The 23830-nt window shown below is 36.5% G+C and overlaps 3 protein-coding genes across 5 annotated transcripts; 2 read left to right on the top strand and 1 right to left on the bottom strand.

The window, feature by feature from the left end:
• Window positions 1-267: 267 nt before the first annotated feature.
• Window positions 268-8371, bottom strand: desmb (desmin b). Of its 2 annotated transcripts, none has more exons than XM_026259350.1 (9): window positions 7713-8371; window positions 5908-5968; window positions 5695-5790; window positions 4857-5018; window positions 2045-2170; window positions 1738-1958; window positions 1583-1626; window positions 661-749; window positions 268-349 (listed from the first exon to the last, which is right to left on the bottom strand). In XM_026259350.1, the coding sequence occupies exons 1-9, from the start codon at window positions 8291-8293 to the stop codon at window positions 308-310; spliced, it is 1422 nt and encodes a 473-aa protein (XP_026115135.1). In that variant the 5' UTR covers window positions 8294-8371; the 3' UTR covers window positions 268-307. The 2 variants fall into 2 exon arrangements, with proteins under 2 accessions (XP_026115135.1, XP_026115142.1); XM_026259357.1 differs by having other exon boundaries at window positions 652-749.
• Window positions 8372-12952: 4581 nt separating this feature from the next.
• On the top strand, window positions 12953-15560 carry LOC113093810 (uncharacterized). Its single transcript, XM_026259374.1, has 2 exons — window positions 12953-13281; window positions 14023-15560. The coding sequence occupies exons 1-2, from the start codon at window positions 13041-13043 to the stop codon at window positions 15378-15380; spliced, it is 1599 nt and encodes a 532-aa protein (XP_026115159.1). The 5' UTR covers window positions 12953-13040; the 3' UTR covers window positions 15381-15560.
• A 1562-nt stretch (window positions 15561-17122) lies between these two features.
• dnpep (aspartyl aminopeptidase) lies at window positions 17123-23819 on the top strand. 2 transcript variants are annotated; one of them, XM_026259413.1, is made up of 15 exons: window positions 17123-17203; window positions 17425-17515; window positions 17896-17984; window positions 18534-18647; window positions 18832-18957; window positions 19089-19213; window positions 19308-19392; window positions 20372-20479; window positions 20857-20934; window positions 21050-21130; window positions 21217-21377; window positions 22196-22235; window positions 22327-22428; window positions 22907-23074; window positions 23513-23819. In XM_026259413.1, the coding sequence occupies exons 1-15, from the start codon at window positions 17198-17200 to the stop codon at window positions 23561-23563; spliced, it is 1425 nt and encodes a 474-aa protein (XP_026115198.1). In that variant the 5' UTR covers window positions 17123-17197; the 3' UTR covers window positions 23564-23819. The 2 variants fall into 2 exon arrangements, with proteins under 2 accessions (XP_026115198.1, XP_026115203.1); XM_026259418.1 differs by having other exon boundaries at window positions 17170-17288.
• Window positions 23820-23830: the final 11 nt, after the last annotated feature.

Genomic DNA, 23830 nt, shown 5'->3' on the forward strand with positions numbered 1-23830 from the left:
CTACGCTCTCCATTCACTGCACTCACCTTACTATTTCTGTCCTTCTTTTACCTTATCAGAAACTTGGAGTTTAATCTACCTTACATTATTCCAAACTGACATACAGTATAGGGTATAACTGGACTAAAATGCTTAGAAATACAGATTTAAAAAGAAAGTGATCACTCTCTTCTCCCGCTCATACAGATGTGCTCGTATCTTATTGGATGTGTGGAAAACAAAAGAAACTACATATTATGAAAAACTGTCCTAAAGGTTTTATTTTTATCTTGGTTTGATTCTTTGGTTGCAGCTCCTTGTCCAAAGGTTACATGAAGTCCTGTTGCTGTTGTGTAGATTCACTCACCACCTGTAGGGGGCAGTAGACAGACTTCATAAGCTCTTTGTCGACAAGCAGCCAATTTGTTAGGAAATCACTCCTGCAAAGCAACCCCCCCCCCCATCCCCATTTTATTTATTTGTTTATAGTATTTAAGTTCTGTATTCAAAAATGTTTACATTTTACTTTAGTATATGACACTAATATTGCAAAGGAAGTTGAGGTTATATACGGGAGGGAATGAAAAGACAGCACTGGAATGAGGTGTGTGTGTGTGTGTGTGTGTGTGTGTGTGTGTGTGTGTGTGTGTGTGTGTGTGTGTGTTTACACACATATCACACCTCCCCATCACGCGTCTCAATGGTCTTGATCAGGACAGTTTTCTTTGAGTGCATTTCAGATGCTCTTTGTTGGTGCTCTGGACTCGTCTCTGTTGAAAATGTATATTCAATATAAAAAAAATGCACACTCATTTTACATACATAGAATTTTAGTAACATTTTACAATAATATTTTAATAAACATTAATGCTTTAACTAACATTTATTAAGCATGCAAAATAGATTTGTTACAGTATTTCTTAATCTTTTATAATATTTTTATTGTGTGTGTGAAATTTATCTGTTCCATTAACAGATGCAACTTTTGATTTTAGTAATGTATAAACTGTTGAAATTAACATTAACTCAGATTAATAAACATTTTAGATGTGTGTTTCATTGTTAGTTAATGTTAACAGAAGGATCCTTAGCAAAGTGTTACCAACATTACTTATTACTTATGTTGAAAACAGTTCTGCTTAATATTTTTGTGCAAAACTTATTTTTTTATTTTTTTTTTTTTTTGAGGATGAATTTTTCAGGATCCTTTGAACAGAATGGTTAAAAGACTAGTTTTTATTAGAAAATTTCTTTTTAGAAACCAAACAAAAAATGTGCATCTGCTGAATACAATTACTTATTACTTTCAAAAAAGAAATTACCAACCCTAAATATTCATATTAAATGATACTGCTATAAATATTCATATTAATATATCTGTTTTTAACTTTGTAAAAAAATTAATTTAAAATGTAAATTTAAATCCCTGTTTACCTCATGTTTTGTAATTAAGAATAATAATTATTATTATTTTATTTTAAATTATTCACAAGACAACTACAACAAAAAAATGCAGAAATCTATGCAGGTAGGTACAGCGCCTCCTGGTGGCCTCATGAGGAAACATCTACATATTTAGTATATCACAAGGTTTCCATCTTACCTCTAAAGCTTAAAGTGGAATATGACTGCATGGGCATCACAATCCTTTAAGGTGAGAGAGGAGGAAAGGTAAAAAGTAACAAAAAGTTATTAGAATAAGCAGAAAGGGCGGAGTATGTTTAAAACAAGGACATCTTTTTTTAATTTCCTTTGTACCTGCTCTCCTCTCCTTCCAGCAGTTTCCTGTAGGTGGCGATCTCCACATCCAGGGCCATCTTAACATTGAGCAGGTCCTGATATTCTCGCAGGTGACGTGCCATCTCGTCCTTCATGTTGGCAATCTCTGCCTCCAGCCTGGCGATGTTGTCCTGGAAAGCACCAGCCTCACGACCATGACGATCCTCCATGTCTCTCATCTGCCTCATGAGAGACTCGTTCTACAGCGTGAGAGACAAAGAGATGAATGCCACATGGAGACAGACAAAGAACATGTTATGTCCACATCAGAACAGATGAAACATACGGTGCCCTTGAGGGAGTCGATCTCACAGGTGTAGGACTGAATCTGGTGTCTGTACTCCATGGTGTCCAGCTTGGCTTGTTTGAGAGCCTCGTTGTTCTTGCTCACTGCTTGGTTAAGATCTGACACCTAATGGTGAAAATACAACGATCAGTGTTCAGCAGGTTTTCCTTTCATTTTTCTCACCCAGTTCACCAGTTTTGAGGAAGATGCTTTGAAACTTACATACAACAAAGCTACATTTTATGCTTGTCAGGAAATAATTTGCTTAAAGGGATACTCCAACCCAAAATTAAAATTTTGTCATTAATAACTAAAACCCATGTCATTCCAAACCTGTAAAAGCTTGAACACAATTTATGATATTTTGGATGAAAACCGGGAGGCTTGTGACTTGTTTCATTGGCTGCCAAGTAAATTGCAGTGTCAAGGTCCAGAAAAGTATGAAATACATTGTCAGAATTGTCCATCTGCCATCAGTGATTCAATCTGAATTGTATGAAGCAACAAGAATAATTTTTGTATGTTAAGAAAACAAAAATAATGACTTTATTCAACAATTTGTTTCATCTGTGTTATTCCCCATCACCAAAGTGCCATTTCGCAGAATATCCACAGAACTCAAGCAGTGTTTTCTTTTCTGTGTATATGTTCTTCAAAAAGACACAACGGTGATGCGGAGAGACAGGGGAGACAAATTGTTGAATAAAGTCACTATTTTTCTTTTCTTAATGTACAAAAAGTATTCTTGTTGCTTCATAATGTTACGGTTAAACCACTGATGGCAGATGGACTATTCTGACAATATCTTTCATACTTTTCTGGAAAAATGACAGTGTAACTCACTTGGCAGTCAATGGAACCATTACAAGCCTCCCGTTTCCCAAAATATTTTATTGTGTCCCGAAGATGTTCATTTTAGGGTGGAGTAACCCTTTAATCTGGCATTCCCATTCAAAAATAAACTTGTAAATTTCTTGGTATGATATATTATTGCCAATTGTTGCATTCAATCTTTTCAAACTTGTTTTCTTTAAATTAAAACGGATTTTGTATTTCTGTTTTGACTCTTATTGATCCTACGCCTCACTGATCTGAACTTATGCAACTTATAAAGTTTATATGAGCTTATAAAGTTTTTGATTGAAAAAAGCAATGTGAATTATTCACTCTTAAAAATAAAGGTGCTTCACAATGCCATAGAAGTTCCATAAAGAACCTTTAACATCTGAAGAACTTTTCTGTTTCAGAGAAGTTTCTTTGTGGTGAAAGAAGGTTCTTCAGATTATAAAAAGGTACAACAGAGATTGTTCTTTAAATAACTTTTTACTTAAAGGGGTCATACGATGCAAATTTTCCTTTCTCTTTGGAGTGTTACACGCTCTTGGAGCATAAATAAGATCTGTAAAGTTTCAAAGACTACAGTCTCAAATCCAAATAAATATTCTTTATAAAAGTTAAGAGTCAACCACTCATACCTAAAACGGCTCGTTCTAACACACCTCCACATCTATGTCACGATGTTGGAAGATTTGCATAACACCACCCAGATGTCCACACAAAGTAAGAAAGCGTAACTTTGATTATCGCTGTAGTATTGTTGCCACTGCCATGTTGTAGACATGCTGTGTGTTTCACTGTGAAAGCAAAACTACTTTGGCCTTCCAAAAGAGGATGATATCTGCTTCGTCATGCCTAGAGCTGATACGTGCTGGTCGCTGAGAAAATACATCAACTTCGCGCTGTGGATCACCGGATCGGCTTTTCGAGTCCAGCCCAGAGTCATGTGGTTACCCACCGGCCGCTCCTTCGTCGAATCCACTACTTAAATCAGATGTATGGACTTACTTCAGATTTGAAAACGAGGGGATGTAAGTAGTGATGCCACAAATACCTTGTTTATAATGGGTTTTATTGTTTTTTGTCCTGTCGCACCCCGGACAAAGGGCATCAAAGTATATTAAGAGGTGTAATATGTCTGTCTCATGCTTGAAGTATTCAGCCAATCACAACACACTGGATAGCTGGCCAATCAGCATACACCTCGCTTTTCAGAACGATGAGCTTTGTAAAAAATTATGTGTTTCAGAAAGGTAGGGCATAGAGGAGCAACAATAATGTACAATATGTGGAAAAGAATGTATTTTTTTTTACCCTAAACAACATAAACACATTTTAAAATAATGATATTTTCAGCAGTGTCATATGACCCCTTTAATGGTTCTTTGTGGATCCAAAAATGGTTCTTCTATATGGTATTACTTTTAAGGACCTTTATTTTTAAGAGTGTTTTGGCAATGTACACTCAAAACTGAGCCAAATAAACTCATTGGATCATTGGGGCCTATGCTCAAATAAGTCAAAATAGAAATACAAAACCTGTTTTAACTGAAGGAAAACAAAGTTGTGAAAAAGATTTCACAATCATATAGAATAATTAGAAATTTGTAAGCGATTTTTTTTCTAGGCCATCTTTTTTGGGGGATTTCAAAACCATATCCCAAAACAGTGTGTGAGTAAAGTTTGTAAATTTAGTTAAATGAGATAACATTAGCTTTCATTTTCAGGAAAGAACATATTTTCTGGGTTACAATGACCAGAATACAACGTAAGGGTAAAAAAGTAGGATTTTAGTCCTAAGTAATAGTGTTCAGAAGGGACGAGACATCCAGGAGTATACATATATTAGTGTTGCTTGAGACACTTTGGGGATACGTTGTCAGAGACGAGACCCTGAGGTATCTTAAGTCAGATATTTTAAGTGATACCTAATGGTGATAATGCAAAAGGTAAAAATCCTTTTCTTCTGTCTCACCTTTGACTTGTACCAATCCTCAGCCTCTGCGATGTTCTTTGCAGCGATGCCTTCATACTGAGCACGGATGTCCCTCAGGGCAGCAGTCAGGTCCGGTTTGGACATGTCCATCTGGATTTGGACTTGACTCTCTTGCATCTGGGCCTGCAACTCACGAATTTCCTACACAGAGAGAAAGAAATAGCTTGTGTGTATAGTGCTTGTTTTAATAAAGCAGCATGGCATTGCTGATAGAACTAATGGCAGGACTAATCTCAAACATCTCAAACAGCTGGCCGTGAAACAAACGCTTGTCAGAAGCTGTTTTAAAGTAGCTGTCTAATCTCAAGGAACAGATGCAGCTGTATAATAGAGCTCTGAGATTAGATTCACTCAGCTCAGCAGTGTGGAGGAAGCTACTTTAAAACTCTAGCTTGAAACTCTAGTAGCATTAAGCTAATTGAAAACGGTGGTGAAGCTGGAATGTCAAACACATTCCTAATTAAAGTAAACAAATAATTTATTGAATCATTTAACATTTTTCTTAAGAGATTAACTTGCACAAGCTCTAACACACTGATTCACTAAAATGGACTGAATTTTCAAATCTAAATATTGAAATGAATAATTTTGAGTTTGTACAAGACAGATGACTATCTGACTCACTGATTGTCTCATGAATCAGCCTTAGCAATACTACCAATAATAACCAGTGAATCATTTTTTAACTAAAGAAAGTGATTAATACCAGAGTTTATATGAGATGTGTTACATTTTAAGTTGGCTTGCCTGTAGTCTGTGTTTTACATCATTTTACTGGCACAGACAATAAAAATTAAATGTCCTTAAATGTGCTAACCTCCTCATGGATCCTCTTGAGGAAGGCAATCTCCTCTTGGAGAGTCTCTACGCGTCTTTCCAGATCCAGACGGGCCAAAGTGGCAGCATCCACGTCCTGAAATTGAATGCAATGTCAAAATAAAACTAAGCCACATTTTATTATTCATTACTAATTTGAAAATAAAACAGAATGGAATTCAAGAGAGGGGGTTTTGTGTTTTAGGGAACTTACTGCTCTGAAAGCGGCCAGATTATTCTCTGCCTCTTCCCTCAGGGCAATCTCCTCCTGAAGCCTGGTGAGAAGAAGATGGAGAATGGGAGAAGGGAGTTAAATATATCATATTTATTACAGCCAGCCTATTTCCTTTCCTTTTATAGACTGAAGGTTTACAGCAACCTCACACAAAGCTTTCCCTGCTGGAAGATGGAGTGAGGGCAGCACATTTAGGCTGACTAACTCCTGAATAAAGCTAGAAGTAAAGCTAGACTATTGTAAACAAAATGCTTGATAGAACAAACGCTTCCTTTATAAAGGAAGTTTCCTTAAGCCTTTAATAACGTCTCTAGGCCTGATATAGCATTTTATTGCATTCATAATTGGTTGGTAGGCCAGATGAAGTCATGTTTAATCATTTCTTAGCTTGGTTACTAAAGAGACAGGCAATTTGAATATTTTTTAAGCATTAAATAAAGAACACATTGGAACACTCCAGTGACCCTGAAACACCTGTGCCCAGCGGTCTCTCAGTGGTCTTTCAAACTGATTATATACATTTTCTTCCTCTCCAACTGTTTTTGTTTGGCCATGTTGAGAAGAATGTCCCTACAGTGGCCCAGTAGTGCATAACACAAGAAATCTCCGCAATACAATGAAATCGCCACAATTCAACACATTAACTAACTAATTTTGTTGTGTCGTGCTAATTTCGTAGCCTGTTTCTGTTGTTTTGTGGCTCGTTTCCAATCTGTTGTGTTAATTTTGTTATGATGGGGCTTGTTTCTGTTGTGTTGTGGCTTATTTCCTTTGTGTTGTGCTAATTTTGTAATGTTGTGGCATGTTTCCGTTGTGTTGCTGCTTGTTTCCATTGTGTTGTGGCTTATTTCTGTTGCGTTATGGCTTGTTTCTGTTGTGTTGCTGCTGGTTTTTGTTGTGTTGTGCTAATTTGTTATGTTGTGATTTGTTTCCTTTGTACTGTGGCTTGTTTCTGTTGCATTGTGGCTTGTTTCCACTGTGTTGTGTTAATTTGTAATCAATACATGAAATACATTTTATTTTAACTGGAGACTTTTCTCTCCTCCATTTGTTACATATTTCAAAAGAGTAACAAGTGGTCCTGTTGCTGTGATATAGACTTCACATTGTGCTATGTATGAATGTGATGTTTGTATTTCTCTCAGATTGTGTTATCTTTGCTGCCTGGGGCAGCAGAATGTGTGTGGGGTATTTGCTATGGGGAGATATCATGTTTGTTCCCCTGTTGGCACTGAATGACTCTAGATTGTTATGTAATGTACTGTGTGTTTCTAAATATGAAACTCAAGAGTGGGTTGACAGCTTCAGTACCACAAGGAATACATGAATAAAATTTGCGTGCATTTTTGAATAATCAAATAACATCTGTTTACAAGTGTACTCCTTTAAGCCCCTCTTTCTTTTGTATCATGCTGAAAAAAAAGTTTCAATAAGCCTAAACTGGTTTGCTGACCTGGCTAAGGTGGTCTTCGGATGATCTTTTTGTACTCCTGGTCTGGCCAAAAGTCTTAAATATAAAGGTCCTTTATTGGCATTGATGGTTCCATAAGGTGGAAAAATAGCTCTTCTGTGCAGCAATTAATTGCAAAAATTCCTTTTTGAACCTTTATTTTTAAGAGAGAAGCAGCAATTTTTCGTAGCCTGACCACCTGGAAAGTGCCCAAGACCCAGACCAAAACAAGCCAGTCTTAAACAAACCAGACCAGCCTTACCAGACTGTAATACCAATTTAGGCTAATTTAAGGTGTTTCCTCCAGTAGAGATTCATGCTTAATGCATCTCACCTGAGTTTCAGTTTCTGCAGGTCATCTGCCAAGTTATCCCTCTCCACCTCCACACGTGATCTGTGACTGGTGACCACATCGATCTCTCTTCTCAGCTCCCTCATCTCATCCTCATACAGGTCGGCGATCCGCGTGGGCTCCCGCCCCCTCAAGCGCTCCACCTCAATCACCATTGCCTGGTTTTGCTGCTCCAGCATGCGGACCTTCTCAATGTAGTTGGCAAATCTGTCGTTTAGGTGCTGAAGTTCAGCTTTCTCATTGGTGCGTGTTTGGAGAAACTCCTGGTTGAGTGCGTCGGCCAAGTTGAAGTCCAGCGTTTCACCCATGCCACCATAGGAGCGGGTATAGCCCGCAGACAAGTTGGGCAAACTGTAGGAGGAGGCTCGATAACTGGAGAATCCAGGAGTGGGAGTAGAGGACTTGCTGAGCTCGTAGACTCTGGAGCTGACCCGAGAGCTGCTGGACCCCCCAGTCGAGGCTCGGCCGAACATTGCACGGGACATTGGTGGTGTCAGGTAGCCAGGACCACCAAACATTCGACGGTATGATGAAGAGGATGAGGAAGAGGCGTAATGGCTCATGTTGGAGCACAAGAAGGACAGACCAGATGAATACAAACACCCTCTGGAGAGGACAGAGACAGAATGAGCGCATGGGATGCTTATCTGTAACTATTTGTAGGCTTCTGCCCCCTCCCTTCCCAGCTACCCCAAACTACTTCAGCCCACCTCCTCTCTCTCATACCATCTTCTCCATCTTAAACCTAACAAATCATTTCTCCCATCCTATCTCTTTCACTTACTGCCCAGCTGTTCCAACTTTTGGCACAAGAAGCTGAAAGCTGAAAGAGAGAACCCACTGTGCCCCTCACAGTGGTGATCTCATCATTTAAACGTATCTGACTGTCTGGTCCATATCAGCAAGCCTGGGAAATTACAAGTATATATATGTATGTATATATTATTCTTTTTTCTAATTAAAGTGATAGTCAATCATGTCATGCCATGTGATGGTGTCATCATTTACTCACCCTCATGTAATGCCAAACCTGTAAGACTTTCTGCTTGCATAAATAAATACATGCCAAATTACATTTTAGAGACCCCATCAACTTTCAATGTATATGCCAGGTTCGTGAAGTCAACTAAAAAAGTTAACTAAAACTAAAATCATTAATAATAATAATAATAATAATAATAATAATAATAACGACGTATTTGAAAAGATAAAATAAAAACTAATAAAAATGACACTCAACAAAACCGCTAAAACTGACTAAAATTCAATTGGAAACTAAAAAAAATTCAAAATTAATACGTACAATTCAAAATATTAACACAAACTTTAGTAGTATTTCAGTTATAAAATAATTGGTATGGACAAAATCATATAGAACTTTTAAAATATGTTCTTTTGCAGCAAGTCAGACAGGTTTGCAAAGACATGAGGGTGAGGGTAATGACAGAATTTTCCTTTTAGGTTGAACTATTCCTTTAAGTTTAATTTCAAATGCAAAAGGCCACAATGAAAATAAAATCATTCCTCAAAGATGTATCGTTTGTTAATGAGAAAAATGTAAAATCATTCACATTGGAATTCCATAAATAACCACACAGATGTCACTGCAGCTCTCTGCCATTTGTAAATGTCCTGATAACAGCTTGAGAAAATGTCACATTGTTAGTCCAGCACCTAAAGCTGGTAAACAGATGAGCACAGATTGAGCAGAAGGTTTATCTAAGCTGCCTTTAAAAGGAAAGGCATGAACAGAGGAGAAGATGCAAGCCTGTGCACCTTCTCTGGAAACAGCAAGGACATGATCCTCTCCTCCAGCAACTCATTGTGTCATTATTGACAATGGCATTTCACATGTTTCTACTGAAGGAGAGCAGATTTAAGATGTTTCAACAAAACCCTGAATAATATAATATAAAAATAAAAGTACCTATCCCACTGGAAGATGTCTTTGAAGATCAAAAGTCAAAGATTTCATATGATTTAGAGGCATGGTGGAGTTTGGTTGAAGTTGCAAACAATGCTATAAACCCGGGGTCTTCTTGTTTATTAGGCCAAGGACTCCTTTCAGTGGACAAGATGGAGAGCAGTGATTCCCTGTTACATACATGTATGAAATTCAATGTTGCATTTAAAGCCAACCTTTTAACCAAAAGCAATTGGTTTGCAGTTAAAACATGATTAATGATGGATTTGTTTATTCCAAACACACAGCTTTTTACTTCACATGTTAACTGATAATGTTTTTATCAGCTGTTAGGACTCTCATTCTGACAGCACCCATTCACTCCAGGGGAGCCACAGGTGAAAAAGTCATGCAATTGTACATTTCTGATGAAGAAACAATCTCTTCATCTTGGATTGCCTGAGGGTGAGTACATTTCCATTTTTGGTTGAACTATTCCTTTATTTCTTGATAAATTATTATTGTAATTCCCCCTATATGTTCATTATTTCACATATAATATTTAGGGGGAAAAAATATTAGCAAACCACCTAATAGTTCTGCTGAAAACTCCTGATTCAGATTTGCAGTAGTATAGGAGAAATTATCTAAAGCTGTACATGTAAAGACAAACCTATATTTCTGCAAATGTTCATAATATTCTGAAAAAGTGGAGATCAAGGCCTGTTTTCATATATAATCTATAATATTGTAAAGTGTGCAGGGATTTCAGACCGTTTGTAAGCTGATCAAATAAGGCATATAATTGTTACAAGCCTCTGGTGGCTGTCAATGGTTCTTCTCAAACATATTTATACACAGAGTAAGAGGACTGGAATTCCATCTTTACAAAAGCTTCTCTGGAAGCCTTCAGACGACAGGAGAGAGAGAGCACAGGTGACAGAGAATGTAAACACATCTTCTTTTCTTCTACTTTCCCTCTCTCCTCCTGTTTATTTGCCTTTTCTCCCATCCTCTTCTATCTCTTGAAGCTCTATATAAGGTGTACAAGCCTCTCAGCTCAGCAAAGGGATACTGAGAATGTTTGCTTTGATAAAATGATGAAGAAAAGTGTTGTATTTAAACGTGCTTTCAACAATGGTTTTCTGATTTAAATAATGTGTCACAAAAACACGTGAACAGTGCATTTCTATTGCATGATGCTATCGTGCCTTTAGGTGTCAGTAAAGTACAAGATGACTGATTTGTATTTACTCAATTTAATTTATTTGCTAGATTAATACAAAATAATTGCTGGCCAAAACATATCAAATGGTTATAAACTCAGAGTTTATCAAAGTTGTACAAAGTTCCAGCTTTAATAAATTAGAAAGTGTGAACTTTTACCATCAGATGTTGTTATTCACATAGAAGCGGTGACATTTCACTTTAGTTTTGTGACTGAATAAAAATATTCTGTGGCCAAAACCACGTCACACCCTAAAAGTTCAGGGGCATACAGCACATTGCTGTAAAATGTCACTCAGATTTAAGCTTGAAATCAATTCATGCAAGAATTTTATTATTCCTTATTTAGAATGGCATAAGACAAAATGTATATGGAAATGCTATATGTTGTAATGAAGTTTTGTGAATCATCAGTTTAACCTCCTGCTCCTGGGCTGTGTGTGCTCTTGCATTGGGAAAGGGGGGTAGATCATGTTTTTAAATATTTTATTGCAACCTGGCAACAGTACACAAACATAAGAATGTACATCTAACTGTATGTGCACTTATTTTATACTCATCTAAGAAAATTTTAATTATTTTAATGCTGACGTGTGTTTTTGTGGTTATTGGTTTGAGTGAACATGTTTCCTTTTATGCTGTGTTTCTCCATGGTTTGCTTAATTTCCCATAGCTTAATTATTATATTAAATTATATATATATATATTATATTTGATATAATGACAGATACTCCTAACTTGGAAGGCTGTTCCCAGTTAACAAAAAAACTTATGTCATAGTTTTTTTTTTTTAAGATAAAAGTCAATGAAAATTCTTGGGCATTGCCTATTTTCACTAATGGACTTACTCAGTAAGTCTTACTGTAAAAGTTCTGAATGCAACGTCCAAACTGAAAGAAACAAAGGACATGAGGTCACACCACAAGTTGTGTCAAATTCTATCCATGGGGGTGCTATAAATGAAAAAAAAAAAAAAAATTATCCATAAGAGTATGTGCAATCAAGTTGTAAATTAAAAGGTAATATTATGATGAAAAATACTGAAAAATCTACAAATACGGCCAGTAGCAGGCAATCAAATTATAGCAACCGATAACAAACTAGCATAAAATCTGTTTATGCACCATTATAATTTTTTTGAAAAACCTTTAGGCCTACCTTTTCTAACTTTTCGAAACCCCCGGCTAGGGCCCCACGGTGTTTTCAGCTGAACTCCTTAAATTAATAGACCTTTTAACTCACAGATGAAGGCAGTAATACCATTGTTTTCCAAAAGTAGACATGGAAGAATAAGTAATCCTTGTTATATTGTTTTGTATTTTCTAGAATATCAGAAATATTTTGTAAAATAATTGCATTTCCCTGTCCACAGAATTGACAGTATATGACATGATATTTTGTATTAAAATATTTTATGTATGTATAAAGTAAATACGACAGGAAATAAGATATGTTTCCTGTGGGTTCTAGCACACGTGAGGTTGCGGATCATTGAGCAAAATAGACACTGAAATGAGCACATAAAGAAATTATTATTCCACTAAGCAAAGAAGTTAAGGCTAAAATAAGAACAGCAATAAAAATTAGATGGGAAGAAGTTTGTAATAAGGAGGAGAGAGGAAGACATCTTTATCATATTAAATATCAAGTTTGTGTAAGAGGAGTTAATTTTGGTCGTAGAAGAGAAGATCAATCATTACCAGACTACTTTACCACTTTACAATTTTCTCTATATAAAATAAATAAGCATGAGTGTGGGAGCCATAGTCTGTTAAGTATGCACTGTTACATTGTTCTGCTTATGTTAATGAAAGAGCATTTCTGTTGGAAGAATAAATATAAATTGTGATAGAAAATATTACACCTAAAACTCTGTTGAATAATGGCTTGAATCATAATAAAATATATAATTTTTTAATGACATAAAAAGTAGATCTGTTTAAAAGGATTTAGATTCGTTTTTATTATAATTAATTTGATTCTCCCTATTCCTTCAATGGTCCACATTCCAGCCCAGTAGGTGGCGAGAATGCACCTATCGTTTGTTTGCCACCCACCATAAATTTTCAAAAGAAGAAAAAGAAGAAGAACGCAAGGCATTGTGGGTTTTTAGAACACGGAAGCTGAGCCAGTAGGCGGGCATCTGAGTTTTTATTATTATACAACAAAAACACGCAGGAATGGTGAACTCTTGCTGTGTTATTAACTGCAATAACCGTTCGCAGGACCGGTATGGAAAACGCATTTTAAATGGAGTGCGATTTTTCAGCTTTCCAGCTTGGAAGCAACATCTTGGGAATCAGATCGCCGAGTTAACAAAGAGGCGTCGCATGGCTTGGGTATCAGCCATAAAACGCGAAGACATCACATTCGACAACATTTCCCGACACATGTTTGTGTGTTCACGGCATTTTCTCTCAGGTAAAAACTATAATCATCACACATCACACTGTTGCGTTGTTGCTGCTAGAAATGCAAACATGGCGAGGAGCTACACAGCCAACTTTGAACAACTAACGTTAGCTGACTAAATAATGCATATATTATAACGGTCAAAAGATCACGATTTTATTTTGTCCTGGGATACATTTGCTGTTTCAGTATACAATGTATCATTGTGATGGCAAAGCTACATTTTCTGCTGCCACTACTCCAGACTTCAGTGTCACAAGATCTAACAGAAATCATTGTAATATGCTCATTTTGTGCTCAAGAAACATTTCTTGTTATCTTCTTAATATTTTACGTGATTTTACTGATAACGATATTATTTATATCAATGGATCAAAAGTGACGTAAAGACTGTAATAATATTTTTAAATAAAGGCTGTTCTTTTGAATATGCATCAGTTTCCACAGAAATATTACACAGAAAAAAAAATGTTTCAGCATTCCTTAGAACCATTTTTAATAAGTGATAATAATTAAGCACCAAATGCATGTAATAAAAATATTGTATGAATTTTAAAGGATCACTGGAGTAATTAAGACCGGAGTAATTCAGCTTCGCTATCACAAGAAAGAATTAAATAAAATCAAAATCAAATTATTTTAAACTGTAATGATAATGAGTCACTTTATTATGTGGAAAATTCATGATTATTTCAAATGTTTCATTGTTAGTGTGACTAATCAAAGAATTGTTTTCTTTCTTCTAATCAGGCAAACCAGCCTATGAAATGCTTGAGTGTCATCCTGACTGGGTGCCGTCATTACATCTCGGGCACACAGAGGTGAAAGCACCGCGTCCTGAGCGGTGTACCCGTAGGTCAAAGAGACAGAAAGCTCTCAAACAGAAATATGCTGCAGCTGCAACATCACCAGCTCTACCAGATGTGAAATTGGAGATGGATGTGGATGTAACACTGGAAGATGATGCACCCTCGGATGAAGATCCACCATCAGATGAAGATCCACCATCGGACGAAGATCCACCACCAGACGAAGATCCACCACCAGACGAAGATCCACCATCGGATGAAAATCCACCATCGGATGAAGCTTCACATAGCTTACAGAATGATGAAGCTCCATCAACGTACGAACTTGAAGAACAGCAGGAATGTAGTTTCTGTAACTGCAGACGTGCTGAAATTAACCGCTTATTAGAGGAGAACAGGCTACTGAAGGAAGAGGTCTCCCAAAAGACAATGTCTGAGGATTTTTTGGGAGATGATGAAGATAGGGTCAAGTACTACACTGGGCTGCCAAGTTTTGCAGTTCTGATGGGTGTGCTGACGCAGCTTGTTCCTTGCCTACCGCAGACAGGATGCAAACTTTCCCCTTTTCAGATGCTCTTTTTAACTCTGATGCGCCTGAGACTGAATCTGCCAATCCAGCACATTGCACACCTCTTCGGCACAGATCCACAGACTGTGTCCACCACATTCAGAGACACCATAAGTGCAATGTTTACACAACTCAGCCCTTTGGTGCACTGGCCAGAGAGATATTGCTTGAAGGGCAGCATGTTACAACAATTTGTGGAAGCTTTTGGCAATCACGTTGCAGTAATCGTGGACTGCTTTGAAATTAACGCAGAGAGAGCATCAAATCGGAGAGCTATAGCACAGAGATCTTCACAAAAGCACACGCTGAAGTATCTCATTGGCATTACACCACGTGGAGCTATTGCTTTCGTTTCTAAAGGGTGGGGAGATGGTGTCAGTGACAAGTATGTTATTGAGAGTAGTGGCCTTCTTGATAAACTGTTGCCTGGAGACTTGGTGTTGGCGGATCGTGGGTTTGACATCGGGGAGAATGTCGGACTAATGTGTGCCGAAGTGAAAAAACAAAAGCTAGTTATGAAAGATGCGGAGGAGACACGCAAGATAGCTCACCTCAGGGTCCACTTGAACAGGGTGGTGGGAAGTGTGCGCAGAAAGTACATCATGCTTAGTGAAGCCGTACCGGTGAGCATGATCGCCTCATGTGACGACGAGGACATGATGTTCCTTGACAAGGTTGTGACTGTGTGCTGTGCCCTGACTAATATGTGCCCCGGTGTCATGAATCTGTAAACCACGACATAAAACAAACTAAATGTGATCTCTATATTCTTCATTACTTTGTCACGTTGTAATAATAAATGATTGAAAAGGATTACAGTTTTGTATCTCTATTTTTGTGTAAAGCTGAAGTAAATGTGTACAGTCCACAGTAAAAAAAAAAAAAAAGTGAAGTGACAATGTAATCAAGTACTCACAACAGAGATTAAAAGGCAATAAATAAGTTAAATGCAGAATGTTCAATGAAAAACTACTGAATAGTTCCTAGTGTTAATGTAGTGCAAATAAAAGAGGTGAAGTAGCAGTAAAACCTTCAAGTTCTGACGAGATAAAAATTAATACATACACTGGTTAAATACACAATGAACAATGAGAACCTGCACTTAAATGGTCACTGTGTCAATTCAGAGCAAATGCAACAGGTAAAGTGGGAATAAAACCATCAAATTAAGCGAAATAAATTGTAAAATATAAAATGTCTTATAAATTTGAAAAAATAAAAATAAATCATCCACATTGAATTCAGTGTCAAGTTTTTTTATGTATTTATTTGCTTTTATTGTGCACAGATGAAGTATTGATTTGAGTTTAAATTATTTAGGTACCTAGCTGCTCTAGCCAGATGAATATAAGTTGGTGCAACCGTTTTTTCAAGAACAAAAATATCTGGCATTAGTCACAAGTACACACAGTACTTTCAAAAAGTAAAATCTCTCTAAATTAGTAAAGAGAGTCAGACCACCCATTATTTGCAAAGAATACAGATCTTCACAGTTTATTAGAGAAAATGGAGGAGTAACTGATCATATGAATGCTGTCTGTTGTAAAGCCACTGTATACTAGATCTGAGAATGAAGAAGTGCTGGTAAAAATCTCTTTACAATAGTAATTCACAGTCTGCTTAAAGCCTTCTTTGAGCATTCCTAACTTATTACAATAGAAAGATGCTATGATACTAATAACTATGCTGATTTTGTGAAAAATGTGTTAACCTGCAATAAATCTTATGTAAAAATTCTGTCAACAGTGAATATAGTCATGGTAGGAGTGTGGTAAATTGTTAAACAATGGTCAAATTATATCTAAATGAGACACAAATATGTTTAACAATGTGTTGCAAGTCTTTTTATAATTCCAGATCTATTTAAGAGATTTAAACTGCTGTTTATTTTTCATGCAGACTTGCTGCAACAACAATATTACCATCTAGCCACAAGAAGCCAAGACATGATCAACATCACCTTGACTCTTAAGTGTCTTACAAATATGCTCTGTCAGCTTCTACTTTCACACCAGCACCTGTTTAAATTATGTTGGAAAAATAAAAGTCTTGAATGCAAAACTACTGAATAATACATGAACTGGGATCATGGGGATATTCTCTGCTTATTTGACTTATTTGACTTAACTTATTTGAGGCAAAAAAAAAAAAAAGTTGTGATTTAAGCTTAAATTCATAGTACATTATTGAATTATTTAAAATATCACAAAATGTCTTGCATGAAGATATAAAATAAAAGAAAGAAATACTAATTATACGAATTTACATGTTTTTCCTAAATACGAGTGGTTAGATTTGTCTTAGATTTTTATTTTATTTTTGTCTTGATGGTTGCTATTTATTATTATTATATTTTATTTCACAAGTTTAAACATTTCACTAAAATATGAAAAGACAATATATTAATATAAAATACAATATAATATATATATTTATATAAAGCTATTGCTCCTCCAAACACTAGAGGGCCTTCTTCCGCTACCAAATAACAGCAAATCCCCACAGCTTCCTGCATTCTTGGCCTGTATGTGAAAGTCCACTTCTTCATATGCAGGTTGGAAAGCTTGACGGTTACTTGTCTGTTTTGTCTTCCTCGTGTTGGGATTTCTAGTATTCTACAAGTGTTGTTGTTTGGTTATGTAGGTATCGATTATATCTCCGAAAAAAGTATACAGATGGTTTCACGCGGTCACTCATATGGTAAAGTTAGCTTATCTGAAATAGAATGTCATATGACTGACTTCTTTCTCTGTCTGCACTCTTGTATGTTTACAGTCTTTCATCATGAAAAGCTCTAAAGAAGCTGTGCAGGCTGCTGCCAAAGAATTTCTTACTTTTGTCAATAAGGGAGTTTCACCTTACCATGGTAAGAATGACATGGGATTGAAATGCTGTATATTGACTATGTAAATTTGCATTGTTATACATAAGTTACACTTTTTTATTTAAAGTTTGAGCTACACTTTGTTGATAATAAGATTTACTAGCTTTACAGTCTCACTAGATATGGCTCTTGGACATTGTGCTTCAATGGCTGAATGAGCTCCAGATATGGACAACATATCTTGATCTAGAGTAGACTTTGAAATGTTCTTTCACTTTTTCCCTATTTCAGAGGCTTTGTAATTTCACTGTGATGTGAGCATTGTACTGGAACGTGCATGAGTTGAATTGTATGGAAGTTAACTCTTTGTATATTTAACGTTACCTCCTTCTGTATCTTTCTCTATTTCATTTGTCTCGCAGTGGTGGAGGAGTGTGAATCTCGCCTGCTGAAGGCTGGTTTTACTGAGCTCAAGGAGGCTGAGCATTGGGACATTAAACCTGCTAGTAAGGTAAGTGTGCACTTTAATTTTCTAAATAAGAATTAGTTAAAAATCAAACATGTCAATAAATTTTGGAGATTTGGATAAAGGTAGCATTACATCACTTTCTGCAATGGATAAAAACATCACAATAATCCACATGCCTCTAATGCATCCTGTGAATTGAAAAGCTAAAAAACTATATATATATAATATATTAATTTACAAATCCATCAAGCTGTTTTAACTTTCACATGTCACCTCTATACAAAATACCATAATCCATAATAATGCATCCTCAAGTTCAAAAGTTAATCACCTGTTGTCCTCTCCAAACATATTTAGTGCTTTTTTCTACATATAGATATTACGGATTGAGGACATTGTAATGATTAATTTTGTTTATCACAAACATTGTTTATCAATTCACAAAACATTAACTGATGAACTGGAGCTGTACAGTTGGAGAAATGACTTTAAAAGGTGCATATTACAATATTAATGATAACACATCTTTGACCATATGTAGCAGAATGAAAAGTATTTTTGCACTGTAGTCACTAATCTTTTTCTGTCCAGTATTTTGTAACTAGGAATTACTCCACCATTATTGCCTTTGCTGTCGGCGGTCTCTACAAGCCTGGAAATGGTTTTTCCATGATCGGGGCTCATACAGACAGTCCATGTCTGAGGGTGAGATGAACAGACACAACCTGTGAAAGGGCAATGATATAGATAAAATATATCATCAGTTCTCTGAGTGTTCCGTAGCTGTGTGTCGTAACTACATTATAGCAGTCAGATAACTGTATTCCACATTAACCTTCATAGAGGATGTATTCGGGTATCATTCTTAATTTCTTGTGTGTGTTCTCAGGTGAAGCCACGTTCTAAGAAGACAAAGTTAGGCTTCTTGCAAGTAGGAGTGGAGTGTTATGGAGGGGGAATATGGAACACTTGGTTTGACCGTGACCTGACCATCGCAGGTCGTGTAATGGTTAAGGTAATCCTCTTTGATACCGAAATGTAAAGCATATTCACATTCCTTTGAATCATTCATTGTTAATGATCTTTAGTTATATGTGAATAACACTCACTTTTACCAGTTTTGTCTATTTGTATGTTTTCATTCAGAGCGAAGGCAAGCTGGTGCAGCGTCTGGTTCATGTTCCCCGTCCCATCCTCAGGATCCCCCATCTGGCCATTCACCTTCAGAGAGACATTAACGACTCGTTTGGACCTAACAAAGAAAACCATCTGTAAGCATGTATTTAGGCATAGGAAAGGACAGATTGGAGGTACAAGACAGATGTGTATAATCAATATGTATCTGCATTTGTGTGTATGTTGTAGAGCACCTTTGCTTGCCACTGCCATACAGGAGGAACTGGAAACAGGATCTGCCTCCTGTGGAGATGCCTGTAATGCAACATGCATTGTAAGATCACACAAATTAATGGTTTAAGCGTACAAACACACACAAGCCTTATTAAAGGGTTAGTTCACTCAAAAATGAAAATTCTGTAATTACTCACCTTCTTGTCATTCGAAACACAAATTTGCAACAAAAATTAAGATATTTTTGATGAAACCTGAGAGCCTCCTGACTCTGCTTAGACAGCAATGCAGGGCCAGAAACATAGTAACATCAGTGGTTCAACTGTACTGAGACCAAAACACACCCAGAAAAGAAGTCATTATTTTTCTTTTCTTTGCACACAAAAAGTATCATTGTAGCTTCATAAAATTACGGTTGAACCACTGATCTCATATAGACTATTTAAAATATTCCCCTTTTTGGTCTTGATCGTAGTAGTTGCGTTGCTGTCAATGCAGGATCAGAAAGCTCTTGAATTTGATCAGGATCATCTGGATTTCATGTGGGTCTTGTGGGTTTGGAACGGCAAATGACCACATTTGAGTGGGCTATCCCTTTAAAGTTGAAGTATACGCTTTCTGTGGAGCCAAATGTTATTTAGTGATGGTGCACTGATCAGGAAATTTTAGGCTGACACCAAAAAACATTGTTTTAACACCGTGATCATCATCTGTTATTGATCTGATGTTGACCTTATTCTGCAACATAATGAATCACACTGTAAAATGGGGATGCACCAATATTAAAAGGATAATTACTTGTCGTTCAAAACCCATGCAACTTTTGCTTATCTTAAAAACACAGATGAAAGTAATCCAAATGAATCCAACAGTTTGCTCCAAGTCTTCTAAAGAGATATGATTGCTGTATATGATAAGCAGATTTATTTGAGGCTTTTGTTCACAAATAAACATTGATCAGCACACATAAGAACAAACCTTGAGCTTGAGGATGCTCAAACATGGTTGCTACCAGGTAACCATTTCTTAACAAAAGTTACATTTTCTGAATGGGTCTCTAATTGTTTTGCTGTGTTCAGGCAGAGAAGCATCACCCTCCTCTGGTCCAGATGCTGTGTGGACAGCTCGGGGTCGAGCCAAATGCTTTACGTGACTTTGATCTCTGTCTGGCAGACACGCAGCCTGGCGTAAGTCGCTTTGTCTTCATGTTAGACAAATGCCAAAAAGATTTCAGTTTGGGTTTTTACTCTTTCTTTTTTGTGAGGTTTTGCACAAAATTGTGCTGAGATAAAGAGGATTAATATGCAGGGTACATTTGTGCTCAGCAAAGAGGATTGCTGTTATTTTTACCAGACTAAAGAAAAGCCTTAAATGTGAGAGTTGGATTACCGGCTGAATGAAACACTACTTTAGAGAATCTCGAAGGAACAAGAATAAGAGCTCTAATAGCTCTCCCTTTCATATGATTTACACATAAAATAACTGTCAGAGCAGCAGCTATAGGTTCTCACCAGGGCTTTTTAACTGATTATCATGAGTTTTGACATGTTTTTGTGCTCTGCAGGCACTAGGAGGTGTCTATGAAGAATTCATCTTCTCTCCTCGTCTGGACAACCTGCACAGTTGTTTCTGTGCTCTCACGGTATGACAGAAGACAGAGAGCAACATCTTATTAAATATTCAGTCATGCACCCACTCAGAAATGATCTGAGGAGTGATGATGAATAATTAATACATAATTATGTCCTCTCCCCCAGGCTCTCATGGACTCCAGCACACCTGATTCTCTTGCAAAAGATCCAAACATCCGTATGGTTACTCTTTATGACCACGAAGAGGTGAGACAAAAATGCAGTTATGAGCAAACAGTTTCTAAATCCATCTTTCTCTAGTCTCCTCACCCAAATTTTTTATTTATAAATAGGTGGGATCTGAGAGTGCTCAGGGAGCTCAATCTAACCTGACTGAGATGATTTTGCAGCGTCTAGCTTCGACTCCTGACAATCTGACCGCCTTTCAGGAGGCAGTGCCGCTATCCTACATGATCAGTGCTGACATGGCACATGCTGCACACCCTAACTACCAGTCAGTCTGTCACTATGGCAACTTGTTTGTCTCTACAGTATCACTTAAATTAGTTTTTTTTTTTAGTGGTACAGTCCATCAACACTATGGTCACACCAGATTTTGTTATATTTTTTCAAAAATGTACAAATTTTCCACCCATGAGAAAGACCTGGGAGTGTCAAAAATAATTTTCAATCTCTGGAAAATTATAAAATTTTATAAAATCTAAAGTCTTGGGAATTTCTCGAATATATATATATATATATATATATATATATATATATATATATATATATATATATATATATATATATATATATATATATTATTCTTTTAATTGAAAAGAATATATTTAAATATAAATTCAGTTCAGACTTAATGGTGAGCATATGAGATTTATAAAAAAGAAAAACATTAGAAACAATTTTCAGAGACCAAACTATTGAACAGTAGTATGTCTATATATGTAACATGTAATATAATGTTGTATGTATTTGTGCAAACAAATTATTTAAATCACTTACCAGGAAATTCTTCTCTTTTTTTTTTTCTGCTCCAAGTTGCCATTACTATGTTCTTGAATATATAGATTATGAGGACGTTAATGTGCATAATTACATGGTTATTACAATGTAATCATATTTTATGAAGACCATGGACCATAAAGCAAATGGATTAAAAACATACTAAACTTTTCTATGAGGGGTAGGTTTAGGGTAGAGGAATCGAAAATACAGTTTATACAGTATAAAAGTCATTGTGCCCCACAAACCACAAATACAAGTATGAGTATGCTTAGTTTTGTGCAGTATGATGATGTATCATTCTTTTTATAGGGAGAAACATGAGGAAAACCACAGGCCTGCTTTTCATAAGGTAACAAACACACATACTAATGCCTCCTATTCATGAAGACCTGGGCACACCCTAATCATCTAAATCTCTCACACTGTGTGTCCTGGATCAGGGTCCAGTCATTAAGTTTAACAGTAACCAGCGCTATGCCACCAATGGTGTAACTGCTGCCATATTACGAGAGATTGCTGGAATAGTGGGCGTACCTCTGCAGGTAAGCAGAACATTTTCCCTCACTTATATTTAATTACATCCTGCTTCACCATCTGTCCTTCCCAAGAATAGTCATAAACTAAGTTAAAATTAGTATAACTGAAGTGAAGAAGTGAGATCTAACATAAGGATATTGGGTGGTTTGTTTTTGTTGGTAGGGATTTAGAGTGTGTTGATGTTTGTGTATGTCAAGAGAATGTGATCTGTCTACATACCATCTAAATGCATGAACACTGCTCCTAGCAACAGGCTGCTCCCAAGACTGTGGGATTTAAAAACAGAAGAGTGCAGCAGCATGATGTAGAAAATCTAGACTTGGGTCACCAGGACACTATATCTCCTCTTTGAATAAACCATTAATACTGATAGAAATGAGCTCTCTTCTCTCTGTGTGGAATGGACATTGATATTAGAAACAGCATGAGGTTTGTCTTGTCAAGTGAAATCTCCTTTAAAAAAAAAAAATGTTTTAAACACAGGATGTGATGGTTAGGAATGACAGTCCATGTGGAACAACAATTGGGCCGATTTTAGCAGCACGTTTAGGAATGGCAGTTCTTGATCTCGGGGCACCACAACTTGCCATGCACTCCATTCGTGAAATGTGCTGCACATCTGGAGTTCTCCAGACCACCACCCTCTTTAAGGTAAATTTACAAACAATTTTGAAAAAGGCCTGTCATTTTTGTCCAGAAACAGGTAAAGGATTTTAAGCCCAAATTAAATGTTTAATTTTCAGTTTGTTGTTTCTGCTAATGTAATTTCAAATCTGTAAGACTTGATTTCTTTCATGGAACACAGAAGAAGTTGGCAAAAAAGTGATGTGAATCAGAATATTGAGTTTTCTGTGAATAATATATTAAAAAGATACATGGATAATAATGATTTTAAAGCCTCCTACTCAATTAATTATAATTGTGTAGAAAGGCATGACCGGTATAGTTTTTCAACTTCAACTTTTCTGTATCATGGAAGAAGGAAACAACATGAGGTTGAATGTTTGGATGAACTGTTCCTTTAACAATTTTCTCATGAATGTTTACGAAGTCTGTTTCGGGTTGTTCTGATTGTGTTGTAATATGCAGGGCTTCTTTGAGCACTTCCCCTTTGTAAGAAGCACAGTAGATGTGGACTAGACTGTGAGAGGGATTCTCCAGAACCACACAGATGGGATTCATGGACGTCATTACTAGGAAAATCAATATCACTTTTTCCACTCTCATTCATTTTCTTATCATATCCATCATTGCCATCTGTCTATTTGTCTACAAATGTCCATTCATTTATCAGTTGGAGAAACATGGAGAGTTTGTGCACTCATATACTGTAGCTCTTGAAGTGTTGCCATGCACTCAACTTTGTGAAGTTGTTAATAAAACCAATAAAACCTTTGATGCCTTGTC

Source organism: Carassius auratus, chromosome 6, assembly GCF_003368295.1.
Source record: "Carassius auratus strain Wakin chromosome 6, ASM336829v1, whole genome shotgun sequence".
Taxonomy (NCBI): domain Eukaryota; kingdom Metazoa; phylum Chordata; class Actinopteri; order Cypriniformes; family Cyprinidae; genus Carassius; species Carassius auratus.

Coding starts and splice junctions, on each gene's coding strand:
- dnpep (XM_026259413.1), top strand. Junction 19,214..19,307: donor CCTAACAAAGAAAACCATCT/GTAAGCATGTAT, acceptor TGTATGTTGTAG/AGCACCTTTGCTTGCCACTG. Junction 22,429..22,906: donor TAGTGGGCGTACCTCTGCAG/GTAAGCAGAACA, acceptor TTTTAAACACAG/GATGTGATGGTTAGGAATGA.
- LOC113093810 (XM_026259374.1), top strand. CDS start 13,041: ATGGTGAACTCTTGCTGTGTTATTAACTGCAATAACCGTTCGCAGGAC. Junction 13,282..14,022: donor TTCACGGCATTTTCTCTCAG/GTAAAAACTATA, acceptor TCTTCTAATCAG/GCAAACCAGCCTATGAAATG.
- desmb (XM_026259350.1), bottom strand. CDS start 8,293: ATGAGCCATTACGCCTCTTCCTCATCCTCTTCATCATACCGTCGAATG. Junction 5,791..5,907: donor ATCTGGCCGCTTTCAGAGCA/GTAAGTTCCCTA, acceptor ATTCAATTTCAG/GACGTGGATGCTGCCACTTT. Junction 1,959..2,044: donor TCGACTCCCTCAAGGGCACC/GTATGTTTCATC, acceptor CTCACGCTGTAG/AACGAGTCTCTCATGAGGCA.